The following is a 20,336-nucleotide window of genomic DNA, read 5'->3' as shown; positions in this document are numbered from 1 at the left end:
GGCTGAAGATTGTTCCCTCCAAATTCAGGTGACAGTGTCCCTTTAATTCTCCAGAAGAAGGCAGAGACTTCTTGCACTCCATCAGTATTCCTCTTCAACCCCGACATAAGGATCGCCTTGACTCTGATGGTAAAACATGAAGAGTTTTTGGTCAAGTTTATTGTTTACTTAAATTGGAAACTATCCCGATAAGAAGCTAATACCTATTTTTGGTCGTTCTTGTTAATGTTACATGGGTATAAGTTCAACAACCAAGAAGGTGTTGCTTGGGAGCTAGTAACACGAACTTTTCCCCCAACAGGTGAAGTCAGGTTCACCGTAGTGGACCACTTCAAGTGGACATTACAGTTTATTGTTTATTGTTCTTACTCAACGTATATTGATTTCTTAATCCTCACAGGTTTAGGCTATGTTCACACGTTCAGGATTTCCATCCTTTTTTTTTCCTGACTGAAACCGCAGGTCTCTGCAGAAAACGCAGGTGCGTTTTTTGGTGCGTTTTTGGTGCGTTTTTTGATGCGTTTTTTAGTGCGTTTTTTAGTGCGTTTTTTGATGCAGTTTTGTCTGCAGATTGTCTGTGTTTGACAGAAATAAAGTTTACTGCAGTGGGGGGGAAAAAAAAAAAATGATGTCATTTCCTTGTCCAACCCTTTTCTTCTTCCATCCTCCATTTTGGAACTTACACATCAAAATGAGTGGACGTGCTGAGCGTCGTCCAGATGACAGCCCACGGATCCAGCTCCGCACGCCACACCGGATTGCGATCCTGGGGTTGATGCTTCTAATTCTGAATCGACATGCATGTCAGGTAAGCAGATGTCTGTTTGTTTTATATATTGGGTTATGGGTACATGTCCACGTTCTGTAAACGCTGTATGTTTGGCGCTGCGTGTGGCCGCAGCGCCAAACATGCAGCGTCCACATGTAACAGCATACTGGAGGTGATGTCATGAAATCACGTGTCCACTGTGTGTCATCCGTCAGCCCTGCGACTCCGGACATGCTGCGCGTTTTTTATGATCACAGCATGTCCCTGTTCCTTGTTGTGAAACTGCGGCTCCGCAATGAATAAAACAGGGCCCTATGCGTCGGGTGTGATGATGCTGGATTTGTACAATGAACACATCTGGCATCATTGCGTCCCAGAATGGGGTGGGCCTTCCTGAATGTGGACACATACCCTAATCGGCATTGTTTTCCTTGCATGTTTGATATATTTTTCTAATTGTTGTGTTTACAAAATATTTTTTTATTTTTCTATTTAGCGGCGGCAGAGAAGACGTGTGCAGAAACGAATGTGGGTGCACCCGCTTGTAGAAGACCGAACTGAGAAGGGGCACTTTCATGTGCTGTACAATGATTTGAGGAGGTAAGTAGAAATATATAGAATGACTAATTTACCTTTTTTGGCTAGCAATACTTGTGAAGTAACCCTTTTTTGTTGTTCTTTTGCAATTTACAGATATCCTGAAAAATTTATATCGTTTTGTCGGTTACCAATTATTGCCTTTGACAGACTGCTTACCATCCTGGCACCCCATTTGACACTGCAAGACACGGTGATGAGGAAGTCCATCTCTGCTGAAGAAAGGCTGCTCATCACCTTGCGGTAAGTAACAATTTTTTGGGGGGAATGTTGTTAGGTCTGTATTTTACTTGTGTGTGTGTCCAGTATGTGTGATTAAACCCACCCAGTCCTCTTGTTGGACAGGGGGCACACATACACACACACACACACGTGAGATACGGCTGAGTGTTGCATGGTAAACCCCGGCTCTGCCGCCTGCACTCTGGAGCGGAGTGTGCACCCACATACCAATACATGGAGCCGCACGCTCCACAACGGAGTGCATGCAGCAGGTCCGGGGATTACCATGCAACACTCGGTCATATCTCGCATGCGTGTGTGCACAAGTCCCATCAGGCCTTTTATTAATGTTTTTTACACCCTTTGTGTTGTGCTGGGTGTTAATGCCAGCATTATTGAATGGTGCTGGACGCATATAATAGCGGCCTTAACTTGTGACATGTTGTAATTACCTTTTTGTGTGACATTTCTAATTTTCTTTTTTGTTTCTTTCCAGATTTTTGGCCACAGGAGAGAGCTATACATCCCTGCACCTCCAATTTAGAGTTGGTAAATCTACCATCTCTAACATTGTGAGGTGTACATGTACCGTCATCTGGCAGAAGTTGCAGCCTATAGTGATGCCTTCCCCAACCGAGGAGACTTGGCTGCAGGTTGCAGCAGGCTTTCAGTCTGTGGCCAATTTCCCAAACTGCATAGGTGCAGTCGATGGTAAACATGTTCGGGTTCAGCAGCCACCACGATCAGGATCACGCTTCTTTAATTATAAGAAGTATTTTTCAGTGGTCCTGATGGCGGTGGCTGATGCCCATTACAAATTTGTTGCCATTGACGTTGGTGCCTATGGTAGTACTGGGGATTCTCGGGTGTTGCGAACGTCACAGATTGGGATGCAAATTCTTCGAGATGGCGGCACGCTCCCAGCCCCACGACCTTTGCCGGGTTCCACACATCCAGTGCCGTTCGTGATGGTATCGGATGAGGCGTTTCCCTTAACGACAACCCTGCTGCGCCCATACCCACGAAGGGGACTGGATGCCCGACGTAGGATTTTTAATTATCGGCTGAGTCGTGCACGCAGATATGTGGAATGCACCTTTGGGATCATGACTAGTCAGTGGAGGATCTTTCACACTGCCATTCAGTTGGACACAGACACCGTTGATGCTGTGATAAAGGCTTGCTGTGTACTCCACAACTATGCTCGTGAGTACAACACTGACGTTGATGTGGAGTACCAGCAGCCAGTATTTAATCCAGTGGTCAACGGGGGTCTGGGTAGGCCGTCCAACTCTGGTGTGCGTGTGAGAGAATCCTTCACTGACTACTTTATGAGTCCTGAAGGTGCCGTGCACTGGCAATACTCCTGTGCTGGTGTTGAGCAGCCTGACCAGCAGAGAAGGATGCATCTACACTGACCCCCCAAAAAATGTTGCCGACATCGCTGATAACAGTTTTGACAACATCCCGAAGAATGAGAAACGCCAGCAACCAACACAAAAGTTTGAAAAAAAATTTTTTTGTTTCATGTTACCAAAAACAGTTGTAAATTATTGGTTGTAATATAAATAAAAAATCTATTTGGGTGTAATTTGTTTTTTTTTTTTTTATGTCTAAAAAATTGTTGGTGTTTTACGAAAATAATAGCAGTATGACGTATACAATTGTTAACACATCAACACATAAACCACTAATTGATAGCCCATAAACCCAGGATAGCGGCCTTGTCCGCATTGTAATAAAGAAGAGAATATTATGTGTGAAATATAATATGTTTAAAAGAACACAAATTCTTTGTAATATTTACAAAAGATTTTTCAATTAGAAAAAAAAAAAAAAAGCCCCTTTCAAATCCAAACGGCAACTGGAGCTAAAAAAAAAACAAAAAAAAACTCTGTGCCACTGAAAACTTTTGCCCACGTTCAATTCAGAAATGTATATTCGGGAGAATAGAGGAAATTTGATCCCTCTGATTGATATGGTGCTCCCCCCATATGCTGTGAACTGCCTCTGTCTCCAGAACTTCCTTGGCTGTGGGCCAAATACTGGGGTCTGGTAGCTGTTGTTTCCGGTGTTCGGTGTCGGGGCCTGAAAAGTTCCAACACCCCCATCAGAACTTCATTGTAGGGAGAAATCGGAGCAGGGTCCTCCAGAGCAGTGAGGGACATCTGGACCATAGACATGAAAAGAGATTGTCTATCCGGTGGCAGGGAGCGTGTTTTTCTTGCGACAGTTAGTGCGAAGGTGTCGCAATGGTCATCAGAACTAGATTTTTTTAATAAATCTAACGTGTCGCAAGCTATTTGGACAGTTTGCTCATCTTGGTTCTTCTTTGTTTTTTTCTCTGCTGCCACCGGATAGACAGCTCTCTTCTCCACTCTCACAGCTTCTGCGGAATCAGATGCTTCAGCAGCTGCTGAACTAGATGTTGATGCAGCAGCTGCTGAAGTGGATGCTGATTCAGCAGAAGCTGTGGGAGTGGAGGTAGAGATGGTCCCTCCCACTCCAGAGGAACTGCCTGCTCCATCCTCTTTGTCGCTGTCCTCCAAATCAGCTACCGACATGTTTCCTTCCGTCCTGTTGGAGAAAAAAAAAACATCAATTTTTCGCACAACATATTATATATAAATAATCATGTGGAGTGGATTTTAACTTACTTTCTCAATGTCCTACTGGTCACAAGAAACTGCAGCTCTTCACTAAAGGGAAATTTACTTTTGCTTGGCGAAGAGCCACTCTTTGAACATTCATTGAGGAACTTTGTGAAACGGTCTCTGATGGAGCTCCAACGTTTCCTCACATCGTTATCTACCAAAAAAAGGTTACAAAATACAACAACATTTTTTGTGAGATCTAAACAAATTATATTTTTAATATACTCAAGGTTTACTAAATAAATTTAATTAAAATTACCAATTTGCTGCTGTGTACTCCCTGGATACTTGTCCCAATCTGGGATAAGGTCGCGCACTATTTTTGTCCAGGCTAGTTCCCGGAAGTATTTATCCTTGTATGATTCATCGGCTGGGTCCCACAAGGCCGGATAATCACGAACCTACAATAAATACAATAGTGTCATCTCATAATCTATAGCACGACCAAGTAATGTTACACAATTGCTGGAAATATTTCAAAGTAACCCCTAATAATTGAACACAAGCACAAACTGAAAGGGATCCTAACCCTACCCCTAAAGGGATCCTAACCCTAAAAGGATCCTAACCCTAACCCTAAAGGGATCCTAACCCTAACACTACCCCTAAAGGGATCCTAACCCTAACCCTACCCCTAAAGGGATCCTAACCCTAACCCTACCCCTAAAGGGATCCTAACCCTAAAGGGATCCTAACCCTACCCCTAAAGGGATCCTAACCCTAACCCTAACCCTAAAGGGATCCTAACCCTAAAGGGATCCTAACCCTACCCCTAAAGGGATCCTAACCCTAACCCTAAAGGGATCCTAACCCTACCCCTAAAGGGATCCTAACCCTAACCCTAAAGGGATCCTAACCCTAACCCTACCCCTAAAGGGATCCTAACCCTAACCCTACCCCTAAAGGGATCCTAACCCTAACCCTAAAGGGATCCTAACCCTAACACTACCCCTAAAGGGATCCTAACCCTACCCCTAAAGGGATCCTAACCCTAACCCTACCCCTAAAGGGATCCTAACCCTACCCCTACCCCTAAAGGGATCCTAACCCTACCCCTACCCCTAAAGGGATCCTAACCCTAACCCTACCCCTAAAGGGATCCTAACCCTAACCCTACCCCTAAAGGGATCCTAACCCTAACCCTACCCCTAAAGGGATCCTAACCCTAACCCTACCCCTAAAGGGATCCTAACCCTAACCCTACCCCTAAAGGGATCCTAACCCTAACCCTACCCCTAAAGGGATCCTAACCCTAACCCTAAAGGGATCCTAACTCTAACCCTACCCATAACTATATTGGGATACTAGTGTTAATGATAGGGTAGCTATTGTAAGGTGGCATTAAGCACGGTTAATAATGGCGAGGCGTCAATAAGACGCCGATCCATTATTAATCCTATTAAGGTTTACTATAATATATGTGGACCCCCTAAAAAAAAAAACGTGTTGGGGTCCCCCTATATTTTTAGGCCAGAAAGGCTAAGCAGACAGCTGTGGGCCAATATTTGAGGCCCGGGAAGGGGTTAAAATACCCATGGCTGTTCCCAGGCTATGAATATTAACCCACAGCTGTCTGCGTAGCCTTTCTGGCACTAAAATATAGGGGGCCCCGAAAAAAAAAACGTGTTGGGGTCCCCCTATATTTTTAGGCCAGAAAGGCTACGCAGACAGCCGTGGGCTTATATTCATAGCCTAGGAAAGGGGCCATGGATATTTGCCCCCCCCTGGCTACAAATATAAGCCCGCAGCCGCCTCGGAAAAGGCGCATCAAAAAGATGCGCCAATTCCGGCACTTAGCCCCTCTCTTCCCACTCCCGTGTAGCGGTGGGATATGGGGTAATGAGGGGTTAATGCCACCTTGCTATTGTAAGGTGGCATTAAGCCCGGTTAATAATGGAGAGGCGTCAATGAGATGCCTATCCATTATTAAGCCAATGAAAGGGTTAAAAAAAAAACCACAAAGACTAGAAAAAATATTTTAATGAAATAAAGACACACACTTTTTGACCATATTTTATTAAACGCCTAATCCGTCCTGAAGACCCTCGACCTGAAAAAAAGGCAAAACAAAAAAACAAATTCATACTCCCTGGCCCTGTCCGCAGAAATCCATCGAGGGTCCCACGAAGATCTTCCATGGAGAACAGACACATCCAGAGATGTGTCTGCTCTCCATGGCTGCAGAAACACACTGACAGGAGCCATAGTTCCTGTCGGTGTGTTACTGCACATGCGCGAGCGAGTTTACCGGCGGTCATTGACCCCGGTACTCTCGCTTAACGGCAGTGCTGCGTGGGAAAGTTCAACGCAGCTGTACTGCCGTTAACCGAGACGCCGGCGCCATTGAACTCCGGGACAGTACGCGATACACTGCTAGGAGCTTCGCTCCTGGCAGTGTATCGCCGGAGAGCAGCCGATCGTCGTGGGACAATCGTTTTATGGATTCTGCGGACAGGGAGTATGAATTTGGTTTATTATTTTTGGATTTTTTCCTTGAGGATCGAGGGCTTCGCCTACAAGTGTGGTGTATGGTGAGTATATACTCTGTTATATGTTGTATGTACTGTACTGTGTGTCATGTATGTGTATTGTGTGTTTGTGTTTGGTGTAAACTTTACAATTGTGCTAAGTCGCCGGACACAGGGACAACTCTCCCATCCTAAATACCGGATGGGAGTAGTAGTCCGATACGGCGACTTAGCACAATGGAGGCATATCGTCGCATGGGGACGGACACACAGACTTACCAGATCAATCAGACGCCCGACATCGATCCCCATGCGACGGTATGCCTCCATGATGACAGTCTCTTCGGGATACAGTCAGGACCACACACGCCGCCCACGGACTTCCGCCCACGCACTTCCTCCCGCTTCCCCGCACTTCCTGCAGCAGCGGTTCTGCACATCAAACCGCAGTAAAACACGCAGATATATTTTTGATCTGCGGGTTTTACTGCGATTTTGACCTCACAATGGAGGTCTATGGGTGCAGAACCGCTGCGGTTCAGGAAAAAGAATTGACATGCTCCTTCTTTTTTGCCGCAGCTATTCTGCGCGGCTTTTTACACGAAATTCCGGATCATGTGCACAGCAGTGACTGTTTTCCATAGGGTTACATTGTTATGTACCCTGCATGGAAAACAGCTGCGGAACCGCAGCGGCAATACCGCTGCGGTTCCGCAGTAAAAAACGCACTGTGTGAACATGGCCTTACTGCTACACAATGAGTTTAAAGATATTATCTTACAATGTTAGAGGCTTAAATAGTCCACACAAAAGACACACCATTTGGAGAGAACTATCCAAAAGCCATGCCGATATTATTTGTTTACAGGAATCCAAATTTAAACACTCAGACAACCCAAAATTTTCGCATAAAAATTTCCCACATATTTACAAGTCGGACAACACAAAAAAGAAAGCCGGTGTGGTCACAATCGTTAAAGGAACTATCTCATTTGAATTTCTAGAGGAGATCAAAGATGCTAAAGGGAGGTTTCATAGTCTTGTTTGTTCCTTGAATAACCAGATTTGCACAATCATCAATATTTACGCCCCCAACACAGGTCAAATAGGTTTTCTGAACAAAGTAAATAAAAAAGTAATGTCAATCAAGAGAGGTGCCATGATTTGGTTGGGAGACTTTAATTTGGTACCAAATGCAAATATGGATTCCTCCACCCCAAATAGATACCGACCACATACTTTAGACAATTGGATACACCAAAATGAATTATTTGACATCTTTCGGTGTCTAAACACCACTTCAATTGAATACACCCATTTCTCTGACCCTCATCAATCAGCGTCACGAATTGATTTAATCTTATCGGACATTTTTACGCTCCCTAAAATCTATAGAATCACAATAGAAAGGAAAACATTCTCGGACCACTCCCCAGTTTCAGCAGAAATCCAAATTGGCCACTCGGTTAATAAAAATTCACTATGGAAATGTGACGCTAACCTACTACACCACCCTGACCATAGACCAATATTAGAAAAATCACTAACAAATTATTTCACAGAGAATTCACCTACTGAAACATCCCCTTTCACCCATTGGTGTGCCCATAAGGCAGTCATGAGGGGTATCATGATCCAAATCTCTGCAAAAAGGAAAAGGTTGCTTAGAATTCAGATTGAAGACATTCAAAATAAAATAAAAGACAAAGAAAGCGAACAACTAAGTTTAAACCCCCCATCTACTCAAATTAAAATAGAGCTACTGAACCTCAGGCAGGAGCTTAAGAAAATCATATTTTCATCATTCCACACCATGGTCAAAATTTCCAAAATGAAGCAATATTCCTCAATTAATAAGCCAACGAGTTACATGATTAATAGAATGAAAAAAATAAGACAAGCAAACAGGATCACCAAAATACAAACAAAAAATGGTACAACGGTATCTCATCCCCAAGATATAGCCAACTTCTTCGCAGATTATTACAGCAAATTATATAATTTACATTCCCAACCCTCCACCCCACTTCCCAATGTTTCTGACATTGAAAAATTCTTGACCTCAATTAGCCTTCCAAAATTGACCCTTGATGATTTAGAAAACCTAACCTCCCCTTTTTTCCTTAGAAGAAATAGAAAGAACCATTCTTCAACTCAAGGACTTTAAATCGCCAGGCCCAGATGGTTTTGGAAACGAATATTATAAAACCTTCACCAAATTACTCTCCCCACATCTACAAACCCTTTTTAATATAGCTAGTTCCTCAGGTAAATTCCCAGCAGAAATGTTAGAATCGACAATTATTTTAATTCCCAAACACAATTCGGACTTAACCCTTGTTAATAAATACAGGCCAATTTCCTTAACCCCTTCATGACCCAGCCTATTTTGACTTTAAAGGGACACTGTCACCTGAATTTGGAGGGAACAATCTTCAGCCATGGAGGCGGGGTTTTTGATTCACCCTTTCCTTACCCGCTGGCTGCATGCTGGCTGCAATATTGGATTGAAATTCATTCTCTGTCCTCCGTAGTACACGCCTGCGCAAGGCAAGATTACCTTGCGCAGGCGTGTACTATGGAGGACAGAGAATGAACTTCAATCCAATATTGCAGCCAGTATGCAGCCAGCGGGTAAGGAAAGGGTGAATCAAAAACCCCAAAACCCCGCCTCCATGGCTGAAGATTGTTCCCTCCAAATTCAGGTGACAGTGTCCCTTTAAAGACCTTTCCATTTTTTGCAATTCTGACCAGTGTCCCTTTATGAGGTAATAACTCAGGAACGCTTCAACGGATCCTAGCGGTTCTGAGATTGTTTTTTCGTGACATATTGGGCTTCATGTTAGTGGTAAATTTAGGTCAATAAATTCTGCGTTTATTTGTGATAAAAACGGAAATTTGGCGAAAATTTTGAAAATTTCGCAATTTTCACATTTTGAATTTTTATTCTGTTAAACCAGAGAGTTATGTGACACAAAATAGTTAATAAATAACATTTCCCACATGTATACTTTACATCAGCACAATTTTGGAAACAAAATTTTTTTTGCTAGGAAGTTATAAGGGTTAAAATTTGACCAGCGATTTCTCATTTTTACAACGAAATTTACAAAACCATTTTTTTTAGGGACCACCTCACATTTGAAGTCAGTTTGAGGGGTCTATATGGCTGAAAATACCCAAAAGTGACACCATTCTAAAAAATGCACCTCTCAAGGTACTCAAAACCACATTCCAGAAGTTTATTAACCCTTCAGGTACTTCACAGCAGCAGAAGCAACATGGAAGGAAAAAATGAACATTTAACTTTTTAGTCACAAAAATTATCTTTTAGCAACAATTTTTTTATTTTCCCAATGGTAAAAGGAGAAACTGAACCACGAAAGTTGTTGTCCAATTTGTCCTGAGTACACTGATACCTCATATGTTGGGGTAAACCACTGTTTGGGCGCACGGCAGGGCTTGGAAGGGAAGGAGCGCCATTTGACTTTTTGAATGAAAAATTGGCTCCACTCTTTAGCGGACACCATGTCACGTTTGGAGAGCCCCCGTGTGCCTAAAAATTGGAGCTCCCCCACAAGTGACCCCATTTTGGAAACTAGACGCCCCAAGGAACTTATCTAGATGCATAGTGAGCACTTTGAACCCCCAGGTGCTTCACAAATTGATCCGTAAAAATGAAAAAGTACTTTTTTTTCACAAAAAAATTCTTTTAGCCTCAATTTTTTCATTTTCACATGGGCAACAGGATAAAATGGATCCTAAAATTTGTTGGGCAATTTCTCCTGAGTACACCAATACCTCACATGTGGGGGTAAACCACTGTTTGGGCATATGGTAAGGCTCGGAAGGGAAGGAGTGCCATTTGACTTTTTGAATGAAAAATTATCTCCATCGTTAGCGGACACCATGTTGCGTTTGGAGAGCCCCTGTGTGCCTAAACATTGGAGCTCCCCCACAAGTGACCCCATTTTGGAAACTAGACCCCCAAGGAACTTATCTAGATGCCTAGTGAGCACTTTAAACCCCCAGGTGCTTCACAGAAGTTTATAACGCAGAGCCATGAAAATAAAAAATAATTTTTCTTTCCTCAAAAATGATTTTTTAGCCTGGAATTTCCTATTTTGCCAAGGGTAATAGGAGAAAATGGACCCCAAATGTTCTTGTCCAGTTTGTCCTGAGTATGCTGATACCCCATATGTGGGGGTAAACCACTGTTTGGGCGCACAGCAGGGCTCGGAAGGGAAAGCACGCCATTTGGCTTTTTAAATGGAAAATTAGCTCCAATCATTAGCGGACACCATGTCACGTTTGGAGAGCCCCTGTATGCCTAAACATTGGAGATCCCCCCCAAATGACCCCATTTTGGAAACTAGACCCCCAAAGGAACTAATCTAGATGTGTGGTGAGGACTTTGAACCCTCAAGTGCTTCACAGAAGTTTATAACGCAGAGCCATGAAAAAAAAAATATATATATTTTCTCAAAAATGATCTTTTAGCCCGCAATTTTTTATTTTCCCAAGGGTAACAGGAGAAATTTGACCCCAAAAGTGGTTGTCCAGTTTCTCCTGAGTACGCTGATACCCCATATGTGGGGGTAAACCACTGTTTGGGCACATGCCGGGGCTCGGAAGTGAAGTAGTGATGTTTTGAAATGCAGACTTTGATGGAATGCTCTGTTGGCGTCATGTTGCGTTTGCAGAGCCCCTGATGTGGCTAAACAGTAGAAACCCCCCACAAGTGACCCCATTTTGGAAACTAGACCCCGAAAGGAACTTATCTAGATGTGTGGTGAGGACTTTGAACCCCCAATTGCTTCACAGAAGTTTATAACACAGAGCCATGAAAATAAAAAATAAAAATTATTTTCTCAAAAATGATCTTTTAGCCTGCAATTTTTTATTTTCCCAAGGGTAACAGGAGAAATTTCACCCCAAAAGTTGTTGTCCAGTTTCTCCTGAGTACGCTGATACCCCATGTGTGGGGGTAAACCACTGTTTGGGCACACGTCGGGGCTCAGAAGGGAAGTAGTGACTTTTGAAATGCAGACTTTGATGGAATGGTCTGCGGGCGTCACGTTGCGTTTGCAGAGCCCCTGATGTGCCTAAACAGTAGAAACCCCCCACAAGTGACCCCATTTTAGAAACTAGACCCCCCAAGGAACTTATCTAGATATGTGGTGAGCACTTTGAACCCCCAAGTGCTTCACAGACGTTTATAACGCAGAGCCGTGAAAATAAAAAATCATTTTTCTTTCCTCAAAAATGATGTTTTAGCAAGCATTTTTTTATTTTCACAAGGGTAACAGGAGAAATTGGACCCCAGTAATTGTTGCGCAGTTTATCCTGAGTATGCTGGTACCCCATATCTGGGGGTAAACCACTGTTTGACCCCTGATGTGCTTAAACAGTGGAAACCCCTCAATTCTACCTCCAACACTAACCCCCCCACACCCCTAACCCTAATCCCAACTGTAGCCATAACCCTAATCACACCCCTAACCACAACCCTAATTCCAACCCTAACCCTAAGGCTATGTGCCCACGTTGCGGATTCGTGTGAGATTTTTCAGCATCATTTTTGAAAAATCCGCGGGTAAAAGGCACTGCGTTTTACCTGCGGATTTTCCGCGGATTTCCAGTGTTTTTTGTGCGGATTTCATCTGCGGATTCCGCACGGTATTTTCCGCACCATGGGCACAGCGGATTTGGTTTTCCATAGGTTTACTTGGTACTGTAAACCTGATGGAACACTGCTGTGAATCCGCAGCGGCCAATCCGCTGCGGATCCGCAGCCAAATCCGCACCGTGTGCACATAGCCTAATTCTAAAGGTATGTGCACACGCTGCGGAAAACGCTGCGGATCCGCAGCAGTTTCCCATGAGTTTACAGTTCAATGTAAACCTATGGGAAACAAAAATCGCTGTGCCCATGCTGCAGAAAAACTGCACGGAAACGCAGCGGTTTACATTCCGCAGCATGTCTCTTCTTTCTGCGGATTCCGCAGCGGTTTTACAACTGCTCCAATAGAAAACCGCAGTTGTAAAACCGCAGTGAAATGTGCAGAAAAAACATGGTAAATCCGCCATAAATCCGCAGCGGTTTAGCACTGCGGATTTATCAAATCCGCAGCGGAAAAATCCGCAGAGGACCAGAATACGTGTGCACATACCAAAACCCTAACCCTAGCCCTGACCCTAGCTCTAACCCTACCCTAGCCCTAACCCTAGCCCTATTCTAACATTAGTGGAAAAAAAAAATTCTTTATTTTTTTTATTGTCCCTACCTATGGGGGTGACAAAGGGGTGGGTGGGTCATTTATCATTTTTTTTATTTTGATCACTGGGATAGATTATATCTCAGTGATCAAAATGCACTTTGAACGATCTGCTGGCCGGCAGATTCGGCGGGCGCACTGCGCATGCGCCCGCCATTTTGGAAGATGGCGGCGCCCAGGGAGAAGACGGACGGACGGACCCCGGCAGGATCGGTAAGTATGATGGCAGTTTCACTTTCAACAGCCAATCAGAGCGATCGTAGCCACGGGGGGGGTGAAGCCACCCCCCCTGGGCTAAACTACCACTCCCCCTGTCCCTGCAGATCGGGTGAAATGGGAGTTAACCCTTTCACCCGATCTGCAGGGACGCGATCTTTCCATGACGCCACATAGGCGTCATGGGTCGGATTGGGTCACTTTCATGACGCCTACGTGGCGTCATGGGTCGGGAAGGGGTTAATCAATATAGATCTGAAAATTTACTCCAAGCTAATTGCAAATAGGCTCAATTCCTATTTGCCTTTATTGGTTCATGGGGACCAAATGGGTTTTATAACAGGTCGTCAAGCGCCAGATGGTACTAGAAGACTTATCAACTCAATTAAATTGATTCATTCCTCTAAAGTGCCATCTGTAATTATTACTCAAAACGCCGAAAAGGCTTTTGACTGATTAAATTGGCTTTATTTAACATCAGTACTTCAAAAATTTGGGTTTAATGAAAAATATATCAAGAGCGTAATGGCACTCTATTCAAAACCAACAGCCAAAATTTATGCAAACAACTACTCCTCTACACCATTTAACATTTCAAATGGTACAAGACAAGGGTGCCCTTTATCTCCGCTGCTTTTTATTTTATCAATGGAACCACTGGCGCAATCAATTAGGCAAAATAATTCCATAAAAGGTCTACAAACGCGAACACGCCATTATAAGATAGGGCTCTTTGCCGACAACATGATGTTTACCCTGAAGGACCCATATGAATCAGTTTCGGAGCTACAAAAAACCCTTCAATTTTTTTCAACTATTACCCTTTTTAAGATAAACTAAAATAAATCCAAAATATTGCCATTTTACTTGACGGAATTAGAAACAAAGAAAATAAAAGATATAGTTTCATTCAGTTGGTCGGAAGGAGACCTAGACTATCTAGGTATAATCATTTCAAAAAACTTAGACACATTAATGAAGAAAAACTTGAACAAACTCTTGGAAAATATAAACAAAGACCTGGGTTTCCTCGGTACAAAAGACCTCTCATGGTGGGGCAGAGTATTGGCAACTAATAATAATAATCTTTATTTTTTATATAGCGCTAACATATTCCGCAGCGCTTTACATTTTTGCACACATTATCATCACTGTCCCCGATAGGGCTCACAATCTAAATTCCCTATCAGTATGTCTTTGGACATAACTAAAATTTTTATTGTCCCAAAAATCTCTTATATACTGAGAACACTTCCCCTAAAAATCAACACTTCCTACCTGACTAGCTTCCAATCAACAATAAATACGTTTATTTGGAATAAAAAAAAGGGCCCACATTTCCACAAACATTCTATATAAATGCAAGGAATTTGGGGGCATAGGCTTACCAAACATTACAGCTTTATATCTATCGAATTTAATAAAACAAAGCCAGTATTGGTTCATGAAAGAAGATCCTCCGAATTGGCTTGACCTTGAAATTGAACTTAACCATAGGAAATCTCCCAAAGAATTGGTTTTTGACCATATTCTCAACAGACCTTATAAGGCCTACACCCATCACCCTATCTTTTCTCCCATTATATATGCCTGGAATAAATGGTCCAAACGAAAGAGAGGCTCCAACAGGAAAATCCTCCTCCAAAATACCCCTATAGAGATTATCATGCTTACCCAAAATATTAACCCCTCCCTCATATGGAGAGACAATGGGATTCAAAAATTAAATGATATCCATGATGGGGTTAAATTTCTCACCTTCAGCTCTATTAAACAAAAATTTAAAATACCCTCCTCAGCCTTTTTCCCTTACATGGTACTAAAGGACCAAGTTCAAAAATTCATTACAAACAAACCAAAAATATCTGAAGCAACTATTAACCCCTTAGTGACAGAGTCAATTTGGTACTTAATGACCAGGCCAATTTTTGCAATTCTGACCACTGTCACTTTATGAGGTTATAACTCTGGAACGCTTCAACGGATCCCGCTGATTCTGAGATTGTTTTTTCGTGACATATTGTACTTCATGTTAGTGGTAACATTTCTTCGATATTACTTGCGATTATTTATGAAAAAAACGGAAATATGGCGAAAATTTTTAAAATTTTGCAATTTTCAAACTTTGTATTTTTATGCCCTTAAATCAGAGAGATATGTCATGAAAAATAGTTAATAAATAACATTTCCCACATGTCTACTTTACATCAGCAAAATTTTGGAAACAAAATTTTTTTTTGTTAGGGAGTTATAAGGGTTAAAAGTTGACCAGCAATTTCTCATTTTTACAACACCATTTTTTTTTTAGGGACCACATCACATTTGAAGTCATTTTGAGGGGTCTATATGATAGAAAATAATGAAGTGTGACACCATTCTAAAAACTACACCCCTCAAGGTTCTCAAAACCACATTCAAGAAGTTTATTAACCCTTTACGTGCTTCACAGGAACTGAAACAATGTGGAAGGAAAAAATGAACATTTAACTTTTTTTTGCAAACATCTTAATTCAGAACCATTTTTTTTATTTTCACAAGTGTAAAAACAGAAATGTAACCATAAATTTTGTTATGCAATTTCTCCTGAATACGCCAATACCCCATATGTGGGGGTAAACCACTGTTAGGGCGCACCGCAGAACTTAGAAGTGAAGGAGCGCCGTTTGACTTTTTCAATGCAGAATTGGCTGGAATTGAGATCGGACACCATGTCACATTTAGAGAGCCCCTGATGTGCCTAAACAGTGGAAACTCCCCACAAGTGACACCATTTTGGAAACTAGACCCCTTAAGGAACTTATCTAGATGTGTGGCGATCACTTTGAACTCCCATGTGCTTCACAGAAGTTTATAACGTAGAGCCGTGAAAATAAAAAATCGCTTTTGTTTACACAAAAATGATCTTTTCGCCCACAAATTCTTATTTTCACAAGGGTAACAGGAGAAATTAGACCACAAAAGTTGTTGTGCAATTTCTCCTGAGTACGCTGATACCCAATATGTGGGGGTAAACAACTGTTAGGGCGCACCGCAGAGCTTGGAAGAGAAGGAGTGCCGTTTTACTTTTTCAATGTAGAATTGGCTGGAATTGAGATTGGACGCCATGTCACGTTTGGAGAGCCCCTGATGTGCCTAAACAGTGGAAACCCCCTACAAGTGACACCATTTTGGAAACTAGACCCCTTAAGGAACTTATCTAGATGTGTGGCGATCACTTTGAACTCCCATGTGCTTCACAGAAGTTTATAACGTAGAGCCGTGAAAAAAAAAAATTGCATTTTTTCTACAAAAATGATCTTTTTGCCCACAAATTTTTATTTTCCCAAGGGTAACAGGAGAAATTAGACCACTAAAGTTGTTGTGCAGTTTCTCCTGAGTACGTCAATACCCAATATGTGGGGGTAAACCACTGTTTGGGCGCACTGCAGAGCTTGGAAGAGAAAGAGTGCCGTTTTACTTTTTCAATGTAGAATTGGCTGGAATTGAGATCGGACGCCATGTCGCGTTTGGAGAGCCCCTGATGTGCCTAAACAGTGGAAACCCCCCACAAGTGACACCATTTTGGAAACTAGACCCCCCATGGAACTTATCTAGATGTGTGGTGAGAACCTTGAATGCCCAAGTGCTTCACAGAAGTTTATAATGCAGAGCCGTGAAAATAAAAAATATTTTTTTTTTCCACAAAAAAGATTTTTTAGCCACCAAATTTTTATTTTCACAAGGGTACCAAGAGAAATTGGACCCCAAAAGTTGTTGTCCAATTTGTCCTGAGTATGCTGGTACCCCATATGTGGGGGTAAACCACTGTTTGGGCGCACGGCAGAGCTCGGAAGGAAGGAGCGCTGTTTTGGAATGCAGACTTTGATAGAATGGTCTGCGGGTATTATGTTGCGTTTGCAGAGCCCCTGATGTACCTAACCAGTAGAAACCCTCCACAAGTGACCCCATTTTGGAAACTAGACCCCCCAAGGAACTTATCTAGATGTGTGGTGAGAACTTTGAATGCTCAAGTGCTTCACAGAAGTTTAGAATGCAGAGTCGTGAAAATAAAAAATATTTTTTTTTCCACAAAAAAGATATTGTAGCCCCCAAGTTTTTATTTTCACAAGGGTAACAGGAGAAATTGGACTGCAATAGTTGTTGTCCAATTTATCCCGAGTACGCTGATGGGCCATATGTGGGGGTAAACCACTGTTTGGGCGCACGGCAGAGCTCGGAAGGGAAGGAGCGCCTTTTTGGAATGCAGACTTTGATAGAATGGTCTGTGGGCATTATGTTGCGATTGCAGAGCCCCTGATGTACCTAAACTGTAGTAACCCCCCACAAGTGACCCCATTTTGGAAACTAGACCCCCCAAGGAACTTATCTAGATGTGTGGTGAGAACTTTGAATGCCCAAGTGCTTCACAGAAGTTTAGAATGCAGAGTCGTGAAAATAAAAAATATTTTTTTTTTCACAAAAAAGATTTTGTAGCCCCCAAGTTTTTATTTTTACAAGGGTAACAAGAGAAATTGGACCCCAGAAGTTGTTGTCCAATTTATCCCGAGTACGCTGATGCCCCATATGTGGGGGTAACCCACTGTTTGGGCGCACGGCAGAGCTCAGAAGGGAGGGAGCACCATTTGACTTTTTGAGCGCAAAATTGGCTGTCGTGTTTTGAGACCCCCTGATGTACCTAAACAGTGGAAACCCCCCAATTCTAGCTCCAACCCTAACCCCAACACACCCCTAACCCTAATCCCAACCTGATCCATAATCCTAATCACTAACCCTAACCATAATCACAACCCTTACCCCAAAACAACCCTAATGTCAACCCTAACCATAACCCTAATCAAAACCCTAAATCCAACACACCCCTAATCCTAATCTCAACCCTAACCTCAAACCTAACCCTAATCCCAATACACCCCTAATCACAACCCTAACCTTAACCCTAATCCCAAACCTAACCCTAATCCCAAGCGTAACCCTAATGCCAACCCTAACCCCAACCCTAATCCAAACCCTAACCCTAATCCCAGCTCTAACCCTAACTTTAGCCCCAACCCTAGCCCTAACTTTAGCCCCAACCCTAACCCTAGCCCTAAGGCTACTTTCACACTTGCGTCGTTTGGCATTCCGTCGCAATCCGTCATTTTGGACAAGAAACGGATCCTGCAAATGTGCCCGCAGGATGCGTTTTTTGCCCTTAGACTTGTATTGCCGACGGATCGTGACGGATGGCCACACGTCGCGTCCGTCGTGCACTGGATCAGTTGTGTTTTGGCGGAGCGTCGGCACAAAAAAACGTTCAATGAAACGTTTTTTTGTACGTCGCATCCGCCATTTCTGACCGCGCATGCGTGGCCGTAACTCCGCCCCCTCCTCCCCAGGACATAGATTGGGCAGCGGATGTGTTGAAAAACTACAGCTGCTGCCCACGTTGTGCACAATTTTCACAACGTGCGTCGGTATGTCGGGCCGACGCATTGCGACGGCCCCGTACCGACGTAAGTGTGAAAGAAGCCTAACCCTAAGTTTAGCCCCAACCCTAACCCTAAATTTAGCCCCAACCCTAACCCTAAATTTAGCCCCAACCCTACCCCTAACCCTACCCCTAACCCTACTCCTAACCCTAACCCTACCCCTAATCCTAATTTTAGCCCCAACTGCTGTTCTCCTGGCGGCCGGCAGATGGAGACAGATGGCGGGCGCACTGGGCATGCGTCCGCCATGTTCTGCTGCCGGCGGCCAGGAGGAGCAGCAAGAGGATCCAGGGACCTAGGTGAGTATGCTAGGGTCCCTGAATCCCCCTATTTCTCTGTCCTCTGATGTGCGATCACATCAGAGGACAGAGAATTACACTTTACTTTTATTTATTTTTTGCGGTCGCCGGTAAACAGTTAATTACCGGCGATTGCAAAACAGGGGTCGGTAATACCGACCCCGATCGTGCTCTTTGGGGTCTCGGCTACCCCCGGCAGCCGAGACCCCAAAGATTCTCCCGGTGCCGGCCGGCGGGAGCACTGCGCATGCGCCCGCCATTTTGAAGATGGCGGCGCCCACCGGGAGACACGAGGAGCATCGGGGGAGCTAGGTGAGTATTGGGGGGCCACCTGGGACCCCTTTTCTCTGTCCTCCGATGTGCGATCACATCGGAGGACAGAGAAATTAAAAAGAGATCGCTTTTTTTTTTTTTTTTGTGATCGCCGGTAAACGGTTAATTACCGGCGATCGCAAATGCGGGGTGGGTTAAAAACCCCCCGAATCATGTTCTCTGGGGTCTCGGCTACCCTCGGCAGCCGAGACCCCGGAGAAAATCGGCCTCTGGGGGACGCTATGGACTTTTTCCACAGCGCCGTTAATTAACGGCGCTGTGGTTTAAGTACCCTTAGCGGCCGCCGTTAAAAGGCGTATCGGCGGTCGCTAAGGGGTTAATTTACTAAAAAATCCCACACACAATTTATTTTGGAATAACAAGCAAATATATCGGTGGTTTAACAATGACACACAATTCAATAAGTTAGCTCATATGATAAAATGGGAAGGGGATCTGAATGTAACGTTCACTCCAGAACAGTGGGAAAATGCAATCCACTTTACTTATGCATCAAACATCTGCATGACACTGAAAGAGGCCTATTATAAAATAATAACAAGATGGTACTATACTCCGGCTCGCCTTTCTCATCTGCCGTCAGGAGGATCTCCATTATGCTGGAGAGAATGTGGAGAGCGTGGAAGTTTGCTACATGTGTTTTGGTCATGCCCCCGGGTAAAACCCTTATGGAGGCAAGCCATAAAATTAATTAACAAATTATTAACAGGTAATATTATAGTTACCCCTGCAATGGCCTTGTTGTCCCTGAACTGGGAAAAAATAGACACAAATGTGAGATCTCTTATCATCCATATCTGCCTTGTGGTCAAACAAATCATAGCTTTCCATTGGAAGAATCCGATTTTACCGGCTTTTACTGAAATTATAGACCAAATTAACTTACACAAGACATACGAAGAAAACTTCGCAATAGTAAATAATTACTATACGAAACATGATAGGAAATGGAAGAAATGGGTTGAGGTAAACTCTAATCTATCGCATTAAAGGAAAGATGATGGCTTCTACATACCTGTGAGGTTATTACGA

General features: G+C 43.3%; 1 protein-coding gene across 1 annotated transcript; it reads left to right on the top strand.

The window, feature by feature from the left end:
* Positions 1 to 644: 644 nt before the first annotated feature.
* Positions 645 to 3,107, top strand: LOC138657103 (uncharacterized). The gene is made up of 4 exons (XM_069744637.1): positions 645 to 808; positions 1,266 to 1,369; positions 1,463 to 1,609; positions 2,085 to 3,107. The coding sequence occupies exons 1-4, from the start codon at positions 692 to 694 to the stop codon at positions 3,004 to 3,006; spliced, it is 1,290 nt and encodes a 429-aa protein (XP_069600738.1). The 5' UTR covers positions 645 to 691; the 3' UTR covers positions 3,007 to 3,107.
* The last annotated feature ends 17,229 nt before the right edge of the window (positions 3,108 to 20,336 follow it).

The sequence above is a fragment of the Ranitomeya imitator genome, chromosome 1 (genome assembly GCF_032444005.1).
Source record: "Ranitomeya imitator isolate aRanImi1 chromosome 1, aRanImi1.pri, whole genome shotgun sequence".
Lineage (NCBI taxonomy): Eukaryota > Metazoa > Chordata > Amphibia > Anura > Dendrobatidae > Ranitomeya > Ranitomeya imitator.
This window is presented reverse-complemented; position numbering and strand designations above follow the sequence as displayed.